This window comes from Drosophila tropicalis, unplaced genomic scaffold (genome assembly GCF_018151085.1).
Source record: "Drosophila tropicalis isolate 14030-0801.00 unplaced genomic scaffold, ASM1815108v1 contig_979, whole genome shotgun sequence".
Lineage (NCBI taxonomy): Eukaryota > Metazoa > Arthropoda > Insecta > Diptera > Drosophilidae > Drosophila > Drosophila tropicalis.
The window spans coordinates 1,174,975-1,200,563 of NW_027173482.1; the positions used below are offsets into that span (position 1 = coordinate 1,174,975).

The 25,589-nt window shown below is 42.9% G+C and overlaps 1 protein-coding gene, 1 long non-coding RNA gene and 2 pseudogenes across 4 annotated transcripts; 3 read left to right on the forward strand and 1 right to left on the reverse strand.

Moving 5' to 3' along the window:
- The first annotated feature begins 769 nt into the window (after positions 1–769).
- LOC137586340 (probable trafficking protein particle complex subunit 13 homolog) lies at positions 770–1,608 on the forward strand (annotated as a pseudogene).
- Positions 1,609–2,774: 1,166 nt separating this feature from the next.
- LOC137586341 (probable trafficking protein particle complex subunit 13 homolog) lies at positions 2,775–15,379 on the forward strand (annotated as a pseudogene).
- A 108-nt stretch (positions 15,380–15,487) lies between these two features.
- LOC137586308 (uncharacterized) lies at positions 15,488–25,052 on the forward strand. Its single transcript, XM_068302313.1, has 2 exons — positions 15,488–15,932; positions 23,768–25,052. Exon 2 carries the CDS (start codon positions 24,026–24,028, stop codon positions 24,689–24,691), a length of 666 nt encoding a protein of 221 aa, XP_068158414.1. The 5' UTR covers positions 15,488–15,932; positions 23,768–24,025; the 3' UTR covers positions 24,692–25,052.
- On the reverse strand, positions 15,672–17,960 carry LOC137586309 (uncharacterized). Of its 3 annotated transcripts, none has more exons than XR_011033758.1 (4): positions 16,733–17,960; positions 16,037–16,205; positions 15,800–15,925; positions 15,672–15,719 (listed from the first exon to the last, which is right to left on the reverse strand). It is a non-coding gene; the product is annotated as an uncharacterized lncRNA (long non-coding RNA). The 3 variants fall into 3 exon arrangements; XR_011033759.1 differs by having other exon boundaries at positions 15,672–15,746; positions 16,783–17,959; XR_011033757.1 differs by having other exon boundaries at positions 16,783–17,954.
- Positions 25,053–25,589: the final 537 nt, after the last annotated feature.

Sequence of the window (25,589 nt, forward strand, 5' to 3'; positions counted from 1 at the left end):
ATTTGAAAACTTACATAAATTCGTTTAGAATTGCAACTCTTCAGAAGCGGGTTTTAATACAGGTGAAATGGTGATTAGATTGATTCCCTATTCGCTAGCCCTGCATTACTCGTTAAAAAATGGATGGTTCAGCAAGACTATATGTACACTATCGCCAGTTGAATTTGAACACGGTTTCTGATAGGTTTCCTTTGCCATTGATTGCAGATCAAATAGCTAGACTAAGTGACGCACAATACTTTACCTGCTTGGATATGGCAAGCGGATTTTATCACGTTCCGAAAAGCTTAAATTCTATTGAATATACAGCATTCGTTACACTAGATGGGCAATATAAATTTTTGTTGATGCCCTTTGCACTTAAAAACGCTCGTTCAGTGTTCCAATGGGCAATTTTGAAAGCACTAGGAGATAGCATATTCGTACGTTATAGTTTACATGGATGATATCATGATCATAGCTCCAACCATAATTTAAGAAAAACTCGATTGCCTCAAGCAATTTTTGACTATCGAATCGAATAATTCAATTTGGCACACAAACTACTCTTACTCATTTCTACGGACCTACTAAGTTTGACTAAAATCGGACTAAAAACACGCAAAATATTCCTATAAACGAGTTTTACTAGCCGTTCTAAGGGGCGGAGTTGGTGCCAAAGTGCACGTGAGTTTATAAGAGTGAGCGAGATAGCATATGGTAGGAGGCATGCAAAAAGAATTTAATAAACATATATGTACGTAGTACATACAAGTATGTAGTACACAGTATGCCAAAGTCGGAAAGACGACTTACTTTCTGTAGGTCTTTTCCCTATCCTTAATCGACTAGCGTATACCTGTTGTTTATTTATAAATATATACATTTAGACTGGTTTGCGAAGTCAACTACACCAGTCCTGCTGGATTTGACCAATCGTTACGGAAATTGTTCAAATTTAAAGTACTTAAACCACTTGATGTAAAGACCAAATTTTATAATGCGGAAATGGATGAAATATACCTACAAGCTTAAGTACAAAATGTTACGACTGGACCTTTTTGCCTAGAAAAGGTGGAATTGGATAACTCGGAACATTACACAGTCACATCCCTAAATACTCTTCCAAATGGAGAGTCCGTGTTAACCTCAAAACACATGCTGCAGCCTAACAATAGCTGTCAGTTTCTTTATTGCATAAAGGTGTACACAAATTGTGTAAGACTAACAAGTGTACTTGTACATACATAAATTTTGATAACAAAGATCTTTGTTTGGAAGTGATAGATACCAAAAAACGTAATTAAAATTGAATCAATATTTTCCTTTCTGTGTAGAGTCACAAATAGTTCTGATTATCCTATGAAATTTCATATTCATCTTGATACTAAAATGTTAACAAGCAGCTATACTGGATCTGCTGATTTTATTTTGGAGGTATTACAACCGGCGGAAAAGACCGAGTTTTCTTTATCAATTTCTCCTTCAAATTTGGGCCTAATCAGAGTATCACCGTTGTTACTGGTTGATACTCTACAAAACAGGCGGTATTATTTTGAAAAGGTAGATGTTTTTGTTGTTGATGCAGACTACCACCAAGATGATGTATTTTACATCAGGAATTACTAAGAGAAAAGAAAATTCAATTGCAAGTTGTTTAGTTATGATGGCAGTACAATATAAGAGAATATATATTTATAAATATTCGTCTAAAATACGGACAAGCAAGCTTATAGATAATGGTAAATATATCATTTTGTAGCTATTAAACATATATCCTTCTTTGAACAGATAAATAAAACACATAAATTCAGGATAATTATTGTGAAATTGTGTATCTGGATGCAGAAGAAGGAAGTAAGAAAGTTTTACTCGAATCACTAATGTTAAATCATATCAAAGCCGAAAAACCAGAGTTTGTTTGGGTATTTTGAGAGAAACTTAGGAGCACTGCAACCATTTGTGTGACGGAAGTTACTTCAAAAACTAAGCAAAAAGGAAAGACGAAGAGAGCGAATCGCTATGTTTCTTAGCTTCAAACATGCTTGCTTAAAGTGCAAACTAAACAAATCAACAAATACAAATTTTTTGGAAACAAATTTTTTTGTGCGAAAAAGGATAGAAGACTCTGAACAGATTACAGGGAATTGAGTGAGTGAGGCGCACACAATGAATTCAATGTGTATAAATGTTTGTGTGTTGTGACTCATAACCAAGGTACTCAATCGAGTGAATTCGAATGAATGAAGCGTAAAGCAGAATCAAAACTTCGGAAAAGCCGAAGACACTCGACTATTTTGAGCATCGTTCATTTCGAAGTGAACAACAGTCTTGGCGCCTCGACATCAGAAGTGGGTTGCAATCCTCGTCAAGAAAATATTGAAGTTCATATGCGCGTCCTAAAGAAGCAGCAACATGCAAATTTTATGAAATTGACAAAAAACTTGCAAGCGTCGGTAAGAGAACCGTCGCTTGGCAGTGCTGTGATACTACCGATGCTACGCAATGGTGTACGACTGTTGACATTGTGTTATGTGAGAAGCCATTACAAGGGTCTGCATTAATTTTGTCATTAAGCAAAGCGCTTGAAAGAAGTTCAGTACAATGGCTGTCGCATGCGTGTTATACTGTAATTAAATATCCAGAGTTTAAGCAGTTATTTCAACAACGCTTTAAAAACAGAGACGTCTGCCGCTGCCATTTTAAATATGCCAAATAGTCGTCCCAACAACGGTGAATCTCTTGCAATATATGCGAGTCGCCTGGTAACGTTACTTCTCACGAAATGAAAGAACATGAATTTAGAAAAAATTGCCGTGTCGCTGGTGCCTGGTGCCCTGGTTGTGGGACATATAGGCGTGTGCAACGAATTACGTACACTGCCGACATTCAAAATAGACGAAATCTTCAGGCGGAGTTGCAAGACTTTGGGCTCGACAAGAGAGCACCTAATTTTGAAAATGAGGAGCGGGTAAAGTCATTTTCAATAAAGTGCCATAAATGTCCAAGGAACCTGTCGAGTGGAGGAGCGGCTTCACGCACCGAAAAAAAGAGCTGAATTATGTGTGGTAGACGAGCTAATAACGAGTATGCAGTTACAAGCTGAGAATTTTCCAATTACCTTTGACTCTGGAGCGGAGTATTTGTTATTAAAGGATAGTGTAGCAAAAATTCTAAGTGGCAAAAGAATTAACAATCTAGTCGCTTTAAAAGGCATTGTTAATTCTAACGTAAGTAGCACACTACATTTGAAAACTTAAATCAATTCGTTTAGAATTGCAACTCTTCAGAAGCGGGTTTTAATACAGGTGAAATGGTGATTAGATTGATTCCCTATTCGCTAGTCCTGCATTACTCGTTAAAAAAAGGATGGTTCAGAGAAGACTATATGTAGACTATCGCTGTTGAATTTTAACACGGTTTCTGATAGGTTTCCTTTGCCATTGATTGCAGATCAAATAGCTAGACTAAGTGACGCACAATACTTTACCTGCTTGGATATGGCAAGCGGATTTTATCACGTTCCGATAAGCTTAAATTCTATTGAATATACGGCATTCGTTACACTAGATGGGCAATATAAATTTTTGTTGATGCCCTTTGCACTTAAAAACGCTCTTTCAGTGTTCCAATGGGCAATTTTGAAAGCATTAGGAGATAGCATATTCGTACGTAATAGTTTACATGGATGATATCATGATCATAGCTCCAACCATAATTTAAGAAAAACTCGATTGCCTCAAGCAATTTTTGACTATCGAATCGAGTAATTCAATTTGGCACACAAACTACTCTTACTCATTTCTACCGACCTACTAAGTTTGACTAAAATCGGACTAAAAACACGCAAAATATTCTTATAAACGAGTTTTACTAGGTGGTCTTAGGGGCGGAGTTGGTGCTAAAGTGCACGTGAGTTTATAAGAGTGAGCGAGATAGCATATGGTAGGAGGTATGCAAAAAGAATTTAATAAACATAGTATGTAGTACATGGTATGCCAAAGTCGGAAAGACGAGTTACTTTCTGTAGGTCTTGTCCCTATCCTTAATCGGCTATTGTATACCTATTGTTAATTTATAAATATATACATTTAGACTGGTTTGCGAAGTCAACTACACCAGTCCTGCTGGATTTGACCAATCGTTACGGAAATTGTTCAAATTTAAAGTACTTAAACCACTTGATGTAAAGACCAAATTTTATAATGCGGAAATGGATGAAATATACCTACAAGCTCAAGTACAAAATGTTACGACTGGACGTTTTTGCCTAGAAAAGGTGGAATTGGATAACTCGGAACATAACACAGTCACATCCCTAAATACTCTTCCAAATGGAGAGTCCGTGTTAACCTCAAAACGCATGCTGCAGCCTAACAATAGCTGTCAGTTTCTTTATTGCATAAAGGTGTATACAGAATGTGTTAAACTAACAAGTGTACTTGTACATACATAAATTTTGAAAACAAAGATCTTTGTTTGGAAGTGATAGATGCCAAAAAACGTAATTAAAATTGAATCAATATTTTCCTTTCTGTGTAGAGTCACAAATAGTTCTGATTATCCTATGAAATTTCATATTCATCTTGATACTAAAATGTTAACAAGCAGCTATACTGGATCTGCTGATTTTATTTTGGAGGTATTACAACCGGCGGAAAAGACCGAGTTTTCTTTATCAATTTCTCCTTCAAATTTGGGCCTAATCAGAGTATCACCGTTGTTACTGGTTGATACTCTACAAAACAGGCGGTATTATTTTGAAAAGGTAGATGTTTTTGTTGTTGATGCAGACTACCACCAAGATGATGTATTTTACATCAGGAATTACTAAGAGAAAAGAAAATTCAATTGCAAGTTATTTAGTTATGATGGCAGTACAATATAAGAGAATATATATTTATAAATATTCGTCTAAAATATGGACAAGCAAGCTTATAGATAATGGTAAATATATCCTTTTGTAGCTATTAAACATATATCCTTCTTTGAACAGATAAATAAAACACATAAATTCAGGATAATTATTGTGAAATTGTGTATCTGGATGCAGAAGAAGGAAGTAAGAAAGTTTTACTCGAATCACTAATGTTAAATCATATCAAAGCCGAAAAACCAGAGTTTGTTTGGGTATTTTGAGAGAAACTTAGGAGCACTGCAACCATTTGTGTGACGGAAGTTACTTCAAAAACTAAGCAAAAAGGAAAGACGAAGAGAGCGAATCGCTATGTTTCTTAGCTTCAAACATGCTTGCTTAAAGTGCAAACTAAACAAATCAACAAATACAAATTTTTTGGAAACAAATTTTTTTGTGCGAAAAAGGATAGAAGACTCTGAACAGATTACAGGGAATTGAGTGAGTGAGGCGCACACAATGAATTCAATGTATATGAATGTTTTTGTGTGTTGTGACTCATAACCAAGGTACTCACTCCAGTGAATTCGAATGAATGAAGCGTAAAGCTGAGTCAAAACTTTGGAAAAGCCGAAGACACTCGACTATTTTGAGCATCGTTCATTTCGAAGTGAACAACAGTCTTGGCGCCTCGACATCAGAAGTGGGTTGCAATCCTCCTCAAGAAAATATTGAAGTTCATCTGCGCGTCCAAAAAAAAAAAAAAACTTAATTTAACTGCCGCCGTGTACAGACGTGTTTCTTAATGCACTCCGCAAAAATTGAGTGTAAAAAAAGACCGCGTTTGCAAAAATTTGTGTAGGGCTCTCAGTCGCCCCAGAGACGCCTATTTACAATCATATTGCTATTAGATTGCTAAAATAGCAATTGCTAATAGCAATAAATACTAAGTTGCAACAACAAAGTGCGTAATTTTTACAAAAGCCATGTCCACCAATTCGGGCCCAAGCTCTCTCGATCCCCAACAGCAACAGCTACAAGAACTAATTGTACAACAACAACGTGAGCGTCGACTCTCGGTCCAACGCAACAACGCGTACTTTTCGGTGGTGTCGCCGACCCCACTGAATGCTAGCGTAAGCAATAACACCGAAAGTGCCAGCCACTCAGCAATCAAAAGCAACTTACCGTGGAGAGAGCAGTGTGCTTCTCCATCAATAACGATAACTGGGTCACCGATTGCACCGACCAGCACCGTCAGCTCGTTAACAGCAACTACTGCAGCGTCTGCCGAAGTATTGACCTGCCTCAAGCCGTCAACGACAAGTCGCCCTGAGTCAGCCACAATAGTAAACCCAACGACTTCTGTCCAAACTGGAATGGATAGATATATTAAAATAACTAAGCGGAAGCTAAGCCCGCAAAAGAAAAAAAGTGGCAACACGCCGAAAATAACCAAACCAAATGAACGAGTAGCACCCCTTAGCGGGAATCGTTTTAAAATTCTTGCCGATCAGCAAGATGATCAAGCCGGCGCTGTAGATAAAGTTAAATCGGCTAGACCACCCCCCCTTATACATCCGTGGAGCCAACTGCAGCGCCCTGATTTCGAAGCTAGTAGAAATAGTAGGGGCAAATAACTTTGTTGTAACCCCTCTCAATAGGGGTAACATTAAAGAAATTAAATGCCAAACCCAAACTGAGGACAATTTCCGCATCATCGAAAAGTACCTCCGTAATGCTAACATCAACTTCTATACCTACCAACTAAAAAGCAGTAAAGGGCTCCAGGTTGTGTTGAAGGGGATTGAGCCATCGGTCCCTACTCAAGAAATAGCAGACGCGTTGGTCGAAAAAGGGTTTGCGGTCAAATCCGTTGTCAACATCATCAACAGGAACAAAGTCGCACAGCCGCTCTTTAAAATCGAGCTCCAACCAGATGCAAAGCGGTCGAAGCCAAATGAAGTGCACCCAATCTACAACCTACAGCTCCTATTGCACAGAAGAATCACCGTAGAGGAGCCCCATAAGAGACACCAACCACCGCAGTGTAAAAACTGCCAGGAATACAACCACACCTCTAACAACTGCAATCTCAGGTCAGTGTGTGTTGGCTGTGGCGAACATCATAAAGATGGCATTTGCACCAAGGACAGAAACAATGTCGCACTAAGATTATGCAGTAACTGTGGAGGGAACCACACGGCCAACTACAGAGGATGTCCTGTCTTCAAGGATCTTAAATCTCACCTAAACGGGCGCAAACCCCCAGCTGGACCAAAAATCACCGTCAACGCCTCTAAAACTACACCGGAGGTATTCTTTGCCAAGGCTGTTAGATCATCTAACTTGCCTGCTACATACAGTCCTAGTGTATCCTTCGCTAGTGTGCTCCGAACTGGACAGACGGAGCCCGCAAAAGAGACCCCGTCACTCCACCATCTACAGAATCCGCAACCTAGCGCACCAGAGCTTGGCCAGCAAATTCCAAGTGGCTTAGAAGCCCTATTGATCTCACTCAATCAAAACATGACCACTTTTATGACGTTCATGCAAAACTGTATGCAAGAACTGATGCGGAATCAAAACCTGCTTATCCAGAAGCTTATCGAGAATAAATAATGGCTTCCCTACGTCTATGTCTTTGGAATGCTAACGGCATCTCCAAGCACAAAAATGAACTGCAACTATTCCTAGACTCAAGTGAAATCGACGTTTTGCTGATTTCGGAAACACATTTAACATCAAAAAATAATTTTCAAATACCAAAATATACCTTCTATGCAACAAACCATCCAGACGGAAAAGCTCATGGCGGGACTGGTATCCTAATCAAAAACCGTATAAAACACTCGATCCTCAACAGATTTGAAACACAGCACCTACAAGCAACTGCTATAACCGTCCGAACCAGCTGCGGCAACACTACATTGGTTGCCCTGTACTGCCCACCACGCTTCTCAATCTCTGAAAAGGAATTTACCGATTTCTTTAACACACTCGGAGATCGCTTCATTGCAGCAGGGGACTATAACGCCAAACATACGCACTGGGGATCTCGCCTGGTAAATCCTAAAGGCAAGCAGTTGTACAACACAATAGTCAACCCTCTCAATAAGATGGATTGCGTCTCACCGGGTAGGCCTACTTATTGGCCCACAGATCCACAGAAAGTGCCTGACTTGATTGATTTCGCAGTAACCAAGAGGATTCCACGTAATCGGATCACTGCGGATACACTGCTAGATCTAACTTCCGATCACTCTCCAGTACTATTCACACTATTAACAAGACCTCAAGTACTTGATCGCCCATATAGGCTTACAAACAACAAAACAAATTGGCTTAAATTTAAAATGTACATGAGTGCCCACATTGACTGTTCGCCGAAACTGAATGCTGCAGAAGACATTGATATGTGCGTCTCTGCACTTGAGTCTATGATGGCAGCTGCAGCAAAAGTATCTACTCCACCTGCCTCTTCTTACACTAAACCTGTTGACAGGCCTACGAACCGGCGGATAGAACAATTAGTAACGGAAAAACGACGTCTAAGAAGAGAATGGCAGATTACTCGCTCACCAGCAGCAAAACTTCGCCTAAGGCATGCTAATCGCAACCTCTCCAAGGCGTTAAGACAAGAGGAAAGCTGGGCTCAAAGAAAATACATAGAAAAGCTCAGCCCAACCAGCACTAAACATCCTCTGTGGAAAGCCCACCCAACTTTAAGCGCTCCTGCAGAGACAATTTCACCGATAAGGAGTCCAACCGGTGGATGGGCCCGCAGCGACGAAGAGAGGGCATCCGTATTTGCCACACATCTTAAAATGGTTTTCCAGCCAAATCCAACATCAAACTCATCTGTACTTCCCCCTTCGAGCACACTAACGGATAGTGAGTACTCGGAACTCCAATCGGACGAGATCACTGCAGTTATTAAAAACCACATAAAGCCAAAAAAAGCCCCTGGCCATGACCTAATCACACCGAAAATGATCCTGGAACTCCCTATCATTGCCATACAATACATCTGCAAACTGTTCAACGCTATAATAAGAATTGGCTACTTCCCAAGAACATGGAAAAGGTCCACTATCATCATGATTCCTAAAGTGGGAAAGGACAAAACCCAGCCATCATCCTATAGGCCAATTAGTTTGCTGCCATGTCTTTCGAAGCTTTTTGAAAAGGTCCTGCAGATCCGACTAAACTCATTTCTGGCATCGGAGAACACAATCCCTTCACACCAGTTCGGCTTCCGCGAAAAACATGGTACAATTGAACAAGTCAATCGCATAACATCCGAAATACGAACAGCATTCGAACTAAAAGAATACTGTGCGGCTGTCTTTCTCGACGTTGCCCAGGCTTTCGATAGAGTTTGGCTGGAGGGTCTGATGTTCAAAATCCGGCAAAAACTGCCACAGTACACCCACAAACTCATGGAATCTTACCTTTACAATAGGCAATTCGCTGTAAGATGTAATGGCTCCGTCTCGGCTGATTTTGAAATCAAAGCTGGTGTACCGCAAGGCAGTGTACTCGGCCCATTGCTCTACCTACTGTACACTGCAGACTTACCAACGAGTTTAGGACTTACAACGTCCACTTTTGCCGATGACACGGCAATCCTCAGCAGATCCAAATGCCCAATACAAGCCTCTGCAAAATTAGAGGAACACCTCAAGGTGGTAGAGGAATGGCTAGCAACCTGGCGTATCCGGGTCAACGAGCAGAAATGCAAACATGTTACATTTACGCTTAACAAAAGAATCTGTCCAGCTCTAATGCTAAACAACGTACCAGTTCCTCAAGCCGAGGATGTCACTTACCTTGGCATCCACCTAGACAGAAGACTAACTTGGCGCAAGCACATCGAAGCAAAAAAGTCACAGCTTAAACTGAAAGCAAGTAGCCTACATTGGATCATCAATGCTCGGTCCCCTCTACGTCTGGAATATAAAGTCCTCCTATACAACACCGTACTGAAACCCATCTGGACTTACGGAGCCGTACTATGGGGGAAGGCAAGTACCAGCAATGTCGATATTATACAAAGAGCGCAGTCGAAAATTTTAAGATCAATCACGGGGGCCCCGTGGTACATACGGAACGACAACATTCAAAATGATCTAAATATACCTAGCGTAAAATCTGAAATAGGTAGTCAACAACTAAAGTATTCTGCGAAACTGGATGCACACCCAAATGTTCTTGCCAATTCCCTTACGCGAACTAATAATAGAACTCGTCTTAAAAGAAATGACAGACCAACCCAATAACAAGTGATTCGGGCCGCCTGCAATATCCCCAGGATTTATCTTAAGTACTAGATTAAGAAAAATATCTCAAACTTGTTGTTAGGCTCTAATTTAAGAGTAGATTCAACAAATATATATTAAACGTTAAAAAAAAAAAAAAAAAAAAAAATCTGCGCGTCCTTAGCAGCAGCAACATGCAAATTTCATGGAATTGACAAAAAACTTGCAAGCGTCGGTAAGAGAACCGTCTCTTGGCAGTGCTGTGATACTACCATTGTGTTATGTGAGAAGCCATTAGCAGCCATCACTCCACTCTAACTGAAGACCTAAAACTGAGAATATATACCTAGAAGTAAACAAAACAACCTAACCAAAACTCTGAAGTCAAAAGAACATATTGAATCAAAAACTAAAAAATTCAAGACTGCTTCAGTGCACAACGGCAGTGAAGGTGTCTAAACACTACTATCAACTCAACTTTCTACAACCAAACACTAACACTTTTAGAGTAAGCAACCAATAAGCAACTAATACATATATGTTAAAAATAATCCAATGGAATTTAAACGGATATATGAATAACTAGAACCAGTTACAGATTCTCATAAAAACCCACAATCCAAAAATCATATCCCTACAAGAAACCCACATTCACTCTACCCTTAACATTCCCATCCCCATCAACTATACCCTATATCACAGAAACACTGCTGTAAACGGACATGGAGGCGTAGCTCTCCTGGTTCATAACTCCATACAACAACATAACGCAAACCTTTACACATCCGGTTTTGACTCCATCGCAATATCAAGTTTACTATTGTCTCATCATATATACCTCCCACTAAAACATTCAAAATTCAAAATTTGAGAGACCTGTACGGCACTACACAAACACCCTTATTAATAACTGGGGACTTTTCAAATTTATTAATCAAACATCACTAATCACACTAAATAACGGCTCACCAACCTATTTTACTACTACACATTAACACACATAGACCTCACTATCGCTTCACCAGTCCTATCACTCAATGCAGACTGGTATACATGCAACTCCTTATCGGGCAGCGACCACTATCCAATCCATATAAACCTTTTTGACCGTAACAATATCAATAATGCTATAGCTAAACCCACATTTAAACTGGATAAGCCAACTGGGCACTTTTCCAAACACTTACAGAGAGATTTTCCACCCGACCGATTTTGTGGTTTAAAAACCAGACATGACATTCACTGTCTCACCAACCCAACGACTCCACTCAAAACATAACAGATAAAAGCGAAATTGCCAATTTACACATAACTTTCAATCAACACAAGGCAAACGTTAACACTAATATGATTCACATGTCATCTCCCATAGCCCAAAGCGTAGAAACAGACATCACCATGATTGAACTGTTAGCGGCACTGAATCAGTTGAAAGGAAAAACTCCAGGCAGAGATCGAATAAGTTACCAAATGCTTAAAACCCTACCCCCTATGTTTCTGCAAAGAATTCTAAACCTCTATAACAGCATCCTTAAGGGTTTTAGAAAGGGGAAATCAGGTCTCAAAATCACTAAGTACATTTGCAATTTTTTATGCAATAGAAAAATAACTGTCCTCAATAACAAAACGTACTCCAATACACTTCCTTTAGAAAACGGGATTCCGCAGGGCTCCCCTTTGTCAGAAATACTCTTCGCTATAGACTTCAACAAGCTAAACAAAATAAATGCCCAACATAAGGAACTTAGCTTTAGCGCCTACGCTGATGACTATACAATTGTTTCTAAATTAAAAAAGAATCAGTCTCTCTTAAATATCGACTCACTCTTTGTAAACATTAAGGATTGGTGCACTTACTCCGGTGCTTCTCTCTCAGTGGAAAAATGCAAACACCTACACATTTGCAGGAAAAAGAAGTGTAACTTCGTACTGCAATCCACCAGCTTCCACTTACAAAATGTATCCGCCCTCAAAATACTAGGTATTACCATAGCAAAAAACTACAAATGGAACATTCACATAGACAATTTATCTGTTCAACTTGCAAAACGGCTAAATATAATTAAATGCCTATCTACCAACAAATTCAGCTGCAATGTAAACACTGTTATTTATGTCATTAAATGCGTAATAATGTCAAAGATCGATTTTGGCATACACTTGTATGGATATGCACCAAAATCAGTATTAGGCAAACTCAAAACAATTTACCACTCAGCCATTAGAGTTGCCTTCAATGCATTCCGCACTACTCCAATTAACAATTTATTATATGAAGCAAATATATTTCCAATAGAATACAGGACGTTACACGCTATTCAAAAAAAACTTTATCATCATCATTTTAAATTCCCAGAATTCACAGCTGGAAAACATTTGCAAAAAAATCGTAAAATCCAAAAAAAAACCAAAACTACCTTCTTCGCTTTTTCACACAATAAAACAATGCAGAGAACTTTATATTGAAATATCCCCCGTTACATATACATAAATCAGAAAACAAACCTAGCAGGCTATACAATTACAGAAACATAATAAACACCGAACTACACACTTCACTTAAATCAGACACACCAGCCTCAATATACCAACAAAAATTCAAAGAAATAAATTCTACTTCGAACAGAAAACTGCTGTACACTGACGGTTCCAAAACCATAGACGGTGTAACATACGCTGTAACAACGGAAAACTCCGTAATCTCCCAGCAGATACTACCCGACTACACCTCTATCTTCACAGCCGAAATCGCGGCCATTCTTGCAGCCTGCATATATGCAAGCAATCAAAGAGGCAAATTCACCATCTGTTCCGACTCCCTTTCCGCAATACAAGCAATAAAGAACACAAATAAACAGAGCTACTATACCCACAGCCATATCCTTAACAAGTCCCCTCCTCCAATATGTACACACTGCAACGCATCAATCAACATTTCTCATATACTTATTGATTGCCCGTTATATCAACAGGAGAGATCAAATTTTCTTAAACCAACAATAAAAAAAATAACGTCATACCAAAATTTTGAAGATACTATTGAATTCTTAAAAGCTACCAATACCTACCATCTAATTTAGCCATATAGTCAATACAAATGTAAATATTAAATGTAAATGTATATAATAATATTAATACTAGATTAATTTGATTTAATTTTGAACATACACACAATAAGCTTAAGGCCTTAGTTGCTATAGCTTAATTTCTCAAATTACGTGAAATTTACAATTTCGCGTAAATCTCTTAATAATAATAATAATAATAAATATATTTATAAATATTCGTCTAAAATACGGACAAGCAAGCTTGTAGATAATGGTAAATATATCCTTTTGTAGCTATTAAACATATAACCTTCTTTGAACAGATAAATAAAACACATAAAATCAGGATAATTATTGAGAAATTGTGTATCTGGATGCAGAAGAAGGAATTAAGAAAAGTTTACTCGAATGACTAATTTTAAATCATATCAAAGCCGAAAACCAGAATTTGTTTGGGTATTTTAAGAGAAACTTAGAAGGCGGTTGTAATTCAGCACTGCAACCATTGCTGTGATACTACCGATGCTACGCAATAGTGTACGACTGTTGGCATTGTGTTATGTGAGAAGCCATTACAAGGGTCTGCATTAATTTTGGCATTAAGCAAAGCGCTTAAAGGAAGTGCAGTACAATGGCAGTCGCATGCGTGTTATGCTGGAATCCAGAGAAAACAGAGACGTCTGCCGCTGCCATTTTAAATATGCCAAATAGTCGTCCCAACAACGGTGATTCTTTTGCAATATATGCAAGTCGCCTGGATATTCAGCATTGGTATCGTGTGATGGGGTAGAAATAATTAAATTTAAGACTATTAATGTAGATGTTCTACACCCACTAATGTTTCGTTTAACAAAGTAGAAACTATACGCTTTTTTGAAAACTTAGATCAATTCGTTTACAAATGCAACTCTTCAGAAACGGGTTTTAATACAGGTGAAATGGTGATTAGATTGATTCCCTATTCGCTAGCCCTGCATTACTAGTTAAAAAAAAGGATGGTTCAGCAAGACTATATGTAGACTATCGCCAGTTGAATTTGAACACGGTTTCTGATAGGTTTGCTTTGCCATTGATTGCAGATCAAATAGCTAGACTAAGAGACGCACAATACTTTACCTGCTTGGATATGACAAGCGGATTTTATCACGTTCCGATAAGCTTAAATTCTATTAAATATACGGCATTCGTTACACTAGATGGGCAATATAAATTTTGTCGATGCCCTTTGCACTTAACCTTAGCCGGTCTAAGGGGCGGAGTTGGTGCCAGAGTGCACGTGAGTTTATAAGAGTGAGCGAGAAAGCATATGGTAGGAGGCATGCAAAAAGAATTTAATAAATTAAATATATGTACGTAGTACATACAAGTATGTTGTATATAGTATGCCAAAGTCGGAAAGCCGACTTACTTTCTGTAGGTCTTGTCCCTATCCTTAATCGGCTAGCGTATACCTGTTGTTTATTTATAAATATATACATTTAGACTAGTTTGCGAAGTCAATTACACCAGTCCTGCTGGATTTGGCCAATCGTTACGGAAGTTGTTCAAGTTTCAAGTACTTAAACCACTCGATGTAAAGACCAAATTTTATAATGCGGAAATGGATGAAATACACCTACAAGCTCAAGTACAAAATGTTACGACTGGACCTTTTACCATAGAAAATGTGGAATTGGAGAACTCGGAACATTACAGAGTCACATCCCTAAATACTCTTCCAAATGGAGAGTCCGTGTTAACCTCAAAACACATGCTGCAGCCTAACAATAGCTGTCAGTTTCTTTATTGCATAAAGGTGTGTACAGAATGTTCAAAACTAACAAGTGTACTTGTTCATACATAAATTTTGAAAACAAAGATCTTTGTTTGGAAGTGATAGATACCAAAAAACGTAATTAAAATTGGATCAATCTTTTCCTTTTTGTGTAGAGTCACAAATAGTTCTGATCATACTATGAAATTTCATATTCATCTTGATACTAACATTCGTTAACAAGAGCTACACAGGATCTGCTGATTTTCTCTTGGAGGTATTACAACCGGCGGAAAAGACCGAATTTTCTTTACTGGTTGATACTCTACAAAACAGGCGGTACTATTTTGAAAAGGTAGTAGATGTTTTTGTTGTTGATGCAGACTACCACCAAGATGATATATTTTTCCTCAATAAGTTAACTGAATACGAAAATTCACAGGAATTACTAAGAGAAAAGAAAATTCAATTGCAAGTTATTTAGTTATGATGGCAGTACAACATAAGAATATATATATTTATAAATATTCGTCTAAAATATGGACAAGCAAGCTTATAGATAATGGTAAATATATCCTTTTGTAGCTGTTCACGCCACCGGGTGAACAGCAGTGAGCGGCGAAGAGCAGTGAGCGGTGAGGAGTGAGGAGGGTTTTTTGATCCTCGGCGTCTACGGTCACACCAGGAGGAGTGACTTGATTTTTTCCAATGGGCACCGCCATCACTAAGAATCGAGCCTTTCACCCGAACACCCGTTCTCTTGCATTTTTTTACGATTTGTTAATCACTTTCAACCCGAACCATTTCCGTGTGTGCCGGTTTACCTGTGAATATTATATAAATAATAAAACCTACATTTAGTTAACCGAAGTTTCTCGTGCGTTTTAATTCACCACTCGCTCACCACAAACTGAAGAAATTGGCACCCGCCAACTCCTTGTATTTCATTTGGATCCTTCCGCCCCCCCACGAACATTGGTCCTTCGAGCCGGATATCCTTCCGCTCCTCCAGCTTGCATCGGCGGAATTCCTGATAAGTACAAAATTTCATTATTCATTTCATTTACATACTACTAAAAGTGTGAGGTTTTCCCGCTTCTCCATAGCGACCTACACACTTTTACATATTGTATGTACATACCTGACCTGTTCCAAGGTTTCATGGTAGTTCCTAATCCTTAGCGTGATTGTCCAACGTTCTCATTTTACATTCCACGATTATCCATTTTCATTTATGTTTTTTTTTCCTCGCACTTGTCCAAATCCACCTTTTTTACATATGCATTCACATGTACATGTAATTTCCACAGCTGTTTGCCAAATCCGCGTAAAAGTTTAAAAAACAAAAAAAAAAAATTATTAAAGTGTTATAAAAAATAGGGAAAAATAAAAATCAAAGTGTTCACCGCGTTTTCTTATGTGTTGGAATAATAATCTTTAATGCCAAACTTATTTCCACACGCGCGTATCTACGTACATACATACATCGTCACCTGTTGATGTACGCGCATATGTACATACATATCCATATACATACAATCCCTTCGCACATTTACCACGACACAAAAGGCAAAAAAAATATTCTTTTTTTTTTAAATAGCACTTCACGTATGCACCGCGATTTCTTGCGCGTTCGAATTAGGTGCGAAATTAATTTCCTCACGCGCGTCTTTGGATACCGGTGCACTTGCTTACATACGTACATACATACATATGTATATGCTTACATAGTCATACATTGCACATACATATGTACATATCCACAACGCATAATACATTTCGGTGTCGCGCATTGATTTAACACAACCCCACATCCAATTAAATTACAATTACTTACGTTTTTTTTGTTGTTGTGAACAACGCGTGTGCATACATATCTATACTCACCTGTGTACTTATGCATGTACGTACACACATAGATCAAAGCATCTGTCCATATGCATTGATCGGTTGTTTTATTTGCGCACAACACTCGCTTGTTTTTCCGCACAACACTTGTTCTTGGTTTTTCCGCACAACCACAAAAAAAAAATTATTCACATACATAATTAAACAACAAAATCAAAAACCAAATATATAAACAGCGGCCGACAGCTGTTTTCGGAGTAGTGGTGACACGTGAGTCGAGTCGTGATATCGATAGGCGGCTCAAGCGCGCCAAATTTAAATCACATTATTTCCGATTCTCTTTTTTCGCCTAATTATATATCCGCCCATATTTATAAAACAATACATATATATTTTTCCAGCATTATCGTGCCCACATTTATATATCCGTCCATATTTATAAATCATTTATATAATTTTTCCGGCCAACTTTTTGCGCTCACATATATATATCCGTCCATATTTATAAATTATATATATAATTTTTTCGGCCAGTATTTTGCGCTCATATATATATCCGCCCATATTTATAAATAAATACATATATATTTTTTCCAGCACTATCGGGCCCATATTTATATATCCGTCCATATTTATAAATTATATATATAATTTTTTCGGCCAGTATTTTGCGCTCATATATATATCCGCCCATATTTATAAATAAACACATATAAATTTTTTCCAGCACTATCGGGCCCATATTTATATATCCGTTCATATTTAAAAACTATATATATATTTTTTCCGGCCAGTATTTTGCGCTCAATATATATCCGCCCATATTTATAAATAAACACATATAAATTTTTTCCAGCACTATCGGGCCCATATTTATATATCCGTTCAGCTTTAAAAACTATATATATATTTTTTCCGGCCAGCCTTTTGCGCTCATATATATATCCGCCCATATTTCTAAATAAATACATATATATATATTTTTTCCAGCACTATCGGGCCCATATTTATATCTCCGTCCATATTTATAAATTATATATACAATTTTTTCCGGCCATTATTCTGCGCACACATATATATCCAGATCCAGATTTATATAAAAACGTATTTTCCTTTTATCCTATACATCTTTGTTTATATATTTCATCCGTGTTTTGTTTTATACGTACTCCCATCGGTAATTTTCAATCCGCATTCGTGCGTTCGTATATTATTCCGCATCTATCCCCATTAAAGAGGCTTCGTTTCCGAGCCACACGCGAGAAAATTCTCCCGCAATCCTGCGGTGCACAGTGAGGAAGTTCTTGCGTCCCCATACAGTCCACTTCTCACTTCCAAAAAAAAAAGGGACGCGCACAAACGCGGTGTTCGTCGGTAAGCTCGTCCCCTGAGTATGTCCACGGAGCCGTCCAAGACTGCGCCGAAGTCCAACAGTCTTTCGTCTCCCTCTGCAACTCCGGAGAAGGTTCGGCCTCCGACAACTCCGGTGACCGTGAAGCGTACGGATATTTCGCGCAAGTTCTCGTCAGTTCGCAGCCGCAGCGAATCCCCAAGGTCCCGTCCGTCTTCGTCCAGCTTACCTGAGGGTCGCAGATTCTCGGTTAAAGACTCGAGGGAACACCAAGGTCGTTCCAAGCTTTCAACTCAGACCCAGATTCCGCACGTTGTTGTGACGCACTGTTCTGACGCTCCCGTCACCCGATCCGTATCACAACAGCGTAGAGAACACTCCAGAATGTCCCTTTCCGATTTCGTTATAGCGTGCGACGCATTGACTCTGTTTGAAGCTCGCGAGAGTGAAGCTCTAACTTCTGAAGTGCCCTTGTTTTCCATTAAAATGCACTTAGAGCAGCTCAAATCCCTTTGGTCAACTGTCGAGATGGAATACTCCCGTTGTCACAAGGCCTTGACAATCCAAGCCGACGAGGAAAGCTTGGCAAACATAAGCCACATCAAGGCGAAGCACGAATCCGCTTACGCGGCATATGTGCGATGCGGGACGTTGTTCGGAGAACGCATCGAACAGCTCTCGGTACAGATGACGACTCTTAGGCGTCAGCCAACCGCTCCGTCGGGGCCACCGGGGCATAGAGTTCCTCCGTGTGAGGTAGAGACATTTGATGGCGACAGCCTAGCATGGCCCACATTCCGCGATTTGTTCGCCGCCATTTATATCGCCAATCCGTATTTGTCACAAGTGGAGAAGCTCTATCACTTGAACGCCAAGACGCGAGGGGAAGCGAGAACCATCGTGGCTAAGTCCCCCCTGACGAATGAGGGTTTCCAGGCCGCGTGGGAGAACCTCACCGCACGGTACGAAAACAGCCGTCTGCTGGTCATGACTCAAGCCAGACAACTCCTTCAGATTCCCGCGGTGGCACAAGAGTCGGGCAAATCCTTGCGAGAGCTGCAGACCGCGTTTCAAGGGTGTCTTACCGCACTTGAGCGTTCGGGTGTTAGTACTGAGAATTGGGATGTCCTACTTATCGCCATCTGCACTAGTAAATTGCCGAAGGCCACAATCCTCCTGTGGGAGCAATCAGTGCCCAATAAGACTGTCGTCTCAACGTGGTCCGATTTGAACCAATTTCTTACCGATCGGTATCGGGTCCTGGATGCCACCGACGAACATAAGTCGGCCCCAAGTGTCCAAGCCATCCCCATTGGCCCCCGCAAATCCTCTGCAACGATGAAAGTCCAAGCGTTTCCAGCGAAAGCTCAGCTCAAATCGGCGTCTTGCAAGCTGTGCCATCGGGAAAATCACCCAATACGGCTCTGCCCTAGTTTCCTTGATATGCCTGTTCAGAGGCGGCTGGAAACCATTAGACAGCAGGGACTTTGTCTGAACTGTTTTGCCCGCGGTCATCAAGTGAAGGGCTGCTCCAGTGCGCATAATTGCCATACCTGCAAGGAACGTCATCATACGCTGTTGCATCCTAGTGATGTGTCCGTGCCCTCGCCATCCGCTGCGCAAGTCCCACCATCCAGCGTCACAGAGCGCCCGTCCGCGAGCGACCAGCTCACAAATGCTCAAAGTTATTTTGCATCTACCCCAGGCAGAGGCCTTTTAGGCACTGCGATTGTCACTCTGCACCATCGTGGTGTGGATCATCATATTCGGGCGTTGATCGACTCGGGAGCCGATTCAACTTTTCTCTCCGAACGCGTCTTCAGCATGGTCCAGCCCCCCTTCTACCCAGTAGACGCCGCGGTTACTGGCATGGGCCAGAGTGATGGAGGCTGCGCCGACAAGGTGTGTCTGCTAATGCTGTCTCCCCCGTGTGACAGATTGAACAAGATTGAGGTCTCCGCCCTGGTCGTATCCAAATTGTCAGGGGCCATTCCAACAGCTCCATTCCTTAATACGGTTCCGACGCAGTGCCTCGATCGCCCCCTGGCTGACCCGTACTACAACAAGCCCGCGCCTATTGACATGATCATCGGTGTAGACCTGTTTCCCCACATCCTCGGAGAACGGATCAAAAAGGATATTGGTGATTTTGTCGGGCTAGAAACCATCTTTGGATGGGTTCTGTGTGGGGCTATCACTCCTGACCCCCCGGTGTCTAGATCCGTTTTCGCGGCACAGACGCGAGTTAGTCCCGAAGCAAAGCTTGATGTACTCCTCACCAAGTTTTGGGAGGTGGAAGACCTTCCCGCAAAGCCGGAAAAGGAGGATGACGCATTCTGCGAGCGGAACTTCCAGGAGACCACCCAAAGGGGAAAGGACGGCCGATATGTTGTGTCCCTACCGTTCAAAGGTCCGAATAGCGTTGACTTGGGCCACTCAAGACCGATCGCGCTGGCTCAATTCCTGCGGAATGAGGCACGCCTTCTCAAGGATCCGGTTCTAAAAACGCAGTACGATGCCATTATTCAAGAATATGAGGAATTGGGTCATATGATTCGGGTGACGCCGCCTCAAGATGGGAAAAACTTCTATCTCCCCCATCATGCGGTGTTTAAGCCCGATAGCACCACCACTAAGGTACGCGTGGTATTTAACGCGTCGAGCCCCTCCACACAAGGCGTCAGCCTCAACGATGTCTTGCACACCGGTCCTACTCTTCAGGCCGACCTCACGCTTCAGGTACTGAAATGGCGGTTCTTTCAATTCGTTTTCAATGCCGACATAACGCAGATGTATCGACAAATCCGAGTCGATCCCAGGCATACCCCCTTTCAGCGGATCCTCTACCGAGACCGCTGCGGCAATATTCAGGATTACGAGTTACAAACTGTCACGTTTGGGGTTAACTGCGCGCCATTCTTGGCGATCCGAGTCCTTTTACAACTGGCACAAGACGTGCAAACGATGTATCCTCAGGCGAGCGAAATCCTTCGGAACTACATGTATGTTGATGATGTCCTTGCCGGCGCTCACACTGAAGCCGACGCTCGTCTCGCCATACGAGAGCTTCAAGCGGTCCTCCAATCTGCGGGATTCCCGCTTCGGAAGTGGACTTCCAATAAGAAGGAAGTACTTCAAGCCATTCCGAGAGAGCACCTGCTGCGAGAGGACTTTCTCGAGCTGGAAGACGCGAGCACCGCAAAAACCTTGGGTATTCGATGGCAAGCTGCTGAGGACGTCTTCTTCTTCACCACAGCGGACCCCCCCCTTGAAGGAGTCGATCTCCAAGAGGCAGGTTCTGTCTCATATCGCTAAGCTCTTCGACCCCGCTGGGTGGCTAGCCCCATTTGTCATCCGAGCGAAGATATTCATGCAGCAAATCTGGCTTACCGAACTGGGCTGGGATGATGCTCTGCCGCCTCTCCTGCTGCAGCAATGGCATGAATTCCTGCAGGATTACCCAGGCCTCAGTCGACTCCGCATTCCCCGTTGGCTAAACACCAGCGATAAGCTCTCGTGGGAGCTTCATGGCTTCTGTGACGCGTCACAGAAAGCGTATGGAGCGGCCCTATATGTGCGGGTTCGGTACGGCAATCAAGTAGACGTCCATTTATTAACGGCTAAGACCCGTGTAGCTCCAGTCAAAACAGTCTCGCTGCCTCGGCTAGAGTTGTGCGGAGCGGTTCTGCTAGCCGATCTCTGGGCGTCGATCGTTCCTGAACTTCCAATCCGACCTGCAACCTCCCAGTTTTGGACCGACTCTACCATCGTGTTGGCTTGGCTCAATAAACCTCCGTGCAGTTGGTCCACCTTCGTGGCCAATCGCGTATCCAGGATCTCCGAAAGCACTAGTGGCCAAAGCTGGTCACATGTGCGCTCCGAGGACAACCCCGCGGATCTGGCGAGCCGTGGAGTCTCCGCGGCCGAGCTATCGGCCAGCAGCCTCTGGTGGCATGGGCCGGACTGGCTCCAGAGAGCCCCCGAGTATTGGCCAACTCCCCATAACGAACTCCCAGACACCCAGCTGGAGCAACGGGTCCAGTGCCACACCACCGCGACCACGCTACTCGAGGACGTCAGCGAACGGTTCTCGAATTATGGTAGGGCTCTACGAGTCATCGCGTACATCCTACGCTTCGCCACCAAGAGGATTTCGACGCCTTCCACGGTTCGCCTCACCAATGACGAACTTCTTTCCGCCGAGCGCGCCTTGATTCGGACCTCTCAGCGGCGGGAATACCTCGCGGAGATACGGGCCCTGGGCGAAGGGCGACCCCTGCCATCATCCAGCACTCTACTCAATCTGAACCCATTTCTCGACCAGCATGGGTTACTCCGCTCCTGCGGACGACTCCGGGCCGCTGAGTCCCTCCGATATGATGAACGTCACCCTATTCTCCTCCCATATAGTACTCATTTCACTCGCCTGCTTGTCGCATTCGCCCACCGCATCACGTTGCATGGCGGCAATCAACTGATGGTGCGGTATTTGCGCACCAAATTCTGGATCCCACGGATAAAGAACATGGTAAAGTCCCACATCAAGGGGTGCAAGGTCTGCATCGTTCATCGTCGACGACTACAGACCCAGATGATGGGTGATCTCCCTCGAGAACGCATCACGTATTCCAGGCCCTTCACCCACACGGGCATTGATTTCGCAGGGCCGTTCGAGATCAAAAATTACACCGGGCGTGCGTGTCTCATAACTAAGGGTTATGTCTGCGTCTTTGTGTGTTTCAGCACGAAGGCAATCCATCTCGAGGCTACCTCCGACCTCACCACTGAAAGATTTCTGGCAGCCTTCTCTCGGTTTGTCGCACGGAGACAATGTCCACAGCGCATTTACTCCGACAACGGCAAAACCTTCGTAGGGGCCTCAAAGGCGCTCGAAAAAGATTTCCTGAACGCCACCAAGCTTGAAATAATGAAGGCATTCCCCCAGCACATCCTATCCTGGCAGTTCATTCCGCCAAGCGCGCCCCACATGGGAGGACTGTGGGAAGCAGGGGTCAAAAGTTTTAAGACCCTGTTTTACAAGTCCTCGTCCACTGTCAAATACACCTTCGAGGAACTTTCCACTCTCCTGTGTAGGATCGAAGCGTGCCTAAACTCCAGGCCAATCTCTCCCATGAGTGAGGACCCAGAGGATCTACTGGCCCTAAGCCCGGGACATTTCCTGATTGGAGGACCACTCTTAGCCATTGCGGAACCGGAAATTCTGGTCGAGCCTATGTCGCTGATCAACCGATGGCAGCGACTAAAGGCAATCCAGCAGGCTTTCTGCCGCCGCTGGAAGAGTGAGTACCTCAAGGAGCTTCACAAACGGAACAAGTGGAAATCACCGACTCGCAGCATCCAGACCGGCGACCTCGTGATCGTGTCCGAAGATCATCTCCCCTCCAACGAGTGGCGCTTAGGGCGAATTGAGCGCACTCTGCCCGGGGCTGACGGCCTCGTCCGAGTGGCTGATGTCACCACCGCGCGTGGGTCTATCCGAAGACCCGTAGCGAAGCTCATTCTGTTGCAAGACAGCAGGAGTCCTGAGTCTAAAACCTTATCGTGACTCCTAATCCCTCTATGTTTCCTCCGAATGTCCTCGTCTCCGTGCATGTTTCTCGTTCCCGTGCATAGACTAATCCACTCCCCCATACGTAATTTCTTTCGTTACAGTTCATTCAGCTCGCCCTTTCATAGCGACATGGCCCCCACGCGTCTGCCGCACCACCGCAGCAAACGAGCTCCACAGGGCACGAACGTGTACCGATGCCGGGTCTGTCGGGGGGTTCATGCACTCCGGCAGTGTCAGCGCTTCCTAAACCTCCGAGGGGAAAAGCGGCTTCGGGCGGTGCTCATCAATAAATATTGTCCCAATTGCTTGGCCCACGAGCATTCATCCGACGCGTGTCGGACTCGCCATGGTTGCCGACGATGCGGGCAAAGGCACCATACCCTGCTCCACATGGCCGACCAACCGCCGAGACGACGTGCCTCCGCCCGGCGTCGCAGCCGATCACCCCCTCCAGTCGTGCTGCACCCCCGCTACAACCCCGTTCCCGATCATCGTCCGACCGCTCCGCTTCCCCAGAAGGCGCACCCGAGATTTCGTTATCCTCCCTGCTCCACGCCAGGACGACGACTGTCCTGCCCACCGCAGTCCTACGGTTGGGCAATGGCTCGAAATCCTTCGAGACCCGCGTCCTTCTTGATGCGTGTGCGGCTGAGAGCCGCATCAATCTCTCCTTTGCCCGGTCCCTGGGGTTAGCTGTGACCACGGTCGGGGTCGACCAAGCCTGTACGGCCGTCCTCGAGTCGAGGTCCGACAAGACGTTCCGACGGAACGTTATATTCCGGGTCGAAGAGGACTTGCTCATCCGCACTCCCATCCGGGAAGTGGCGGCGCCGGTCCGAGAGAAGTTCGCAACCCTGATCCTGGCCGACCCCTACTTCTATCGGCCGGCGTCGGTATCCGTGGTGCTCGGGGCAGACCTCTATCCTGAGGTCATCCAACCAGGCTGTGTGCCCGGTCATAGCGGTACTCCCGCAGCCCAGAGCACCGTGTTCGGATGGGTCGTCTCCGGCTCCTGTGGGATCTAGGCGCTCCAGGACGTTGCCGTCCCCCATCCTTTATATGTCCAGGGTGACAATTGCAACATGTTGCAAGGGGGGCGGTATGTTCACGCCACCGGGTGAACAGCAGTGAGCGGCGAAGAGCAGTGAGCGGTGAGGAGTGAGGAGGGTTTTTTGATCCTCGGCGTCTACGGTCACACCAGGAGGAGTGACTTGATTTTTTCCAATGGGCACCGCCATCACTAAGAATCGAGCCTTTCACCCGAACACCCGTTCTCTTGCATTTTTTTACGATTTGTTAATCACTTTCAACCCGAACCATTTCCGTGTGTGCCGGTTTACCTGTGAATATTATATAAATAATAAAACCTACATTTAGTTAACCGAAGTTTCTCGTGCGTTTTAATTCACCACTCGCTCACCACAAACTGAAGAAATTGGCACCCGCCAACTCCTTGTATTTCATTTGGATCCTTCCGCCCCCCACGAACAGTAGCTATTAAACAAATAACCTTCTTTGAACAGATAAATAAAACACATAAAATCAGAATTTGTTTGGGTATTTTGAGAGAAACTTAGGAGCACTGCAACCATTTGTGTGACGGAAGTTACTTCAAAAACTAAGCAAAACGGAAAGACGAAGAGAGCGAATCGCTATGTTTCTTAGCTTCAAACATGCTTGCTTAAAGTGCAAACCAAACAAATCAACAAATACAATTATTTTGGAATCAAATTTTTTTGTGCGAAAAAGGGTAGAAGACTCTGAACAGATTACAGGGAATTGAGTGAGTGAGGCGCACACAATGAATTCGATGTGTATGAATGTTTTTGTGTGTTGTGACTCATAACCAAGGTACTCACTCCAATGAATTCGAATGAATGAAGCGTAAAGCCGAGTCAAAACTTTGGAAAAGCCGAAGACACT

Excerpts from the sequence above, each read along its gene's own strand:
- LOC137586308 (XM_068302313.1), top strand. The coding sequence starts at position 24,026 with ATGCGGGCAAAGGCACCATACCCTGCTCCACATGGCCGACCAACCGCC.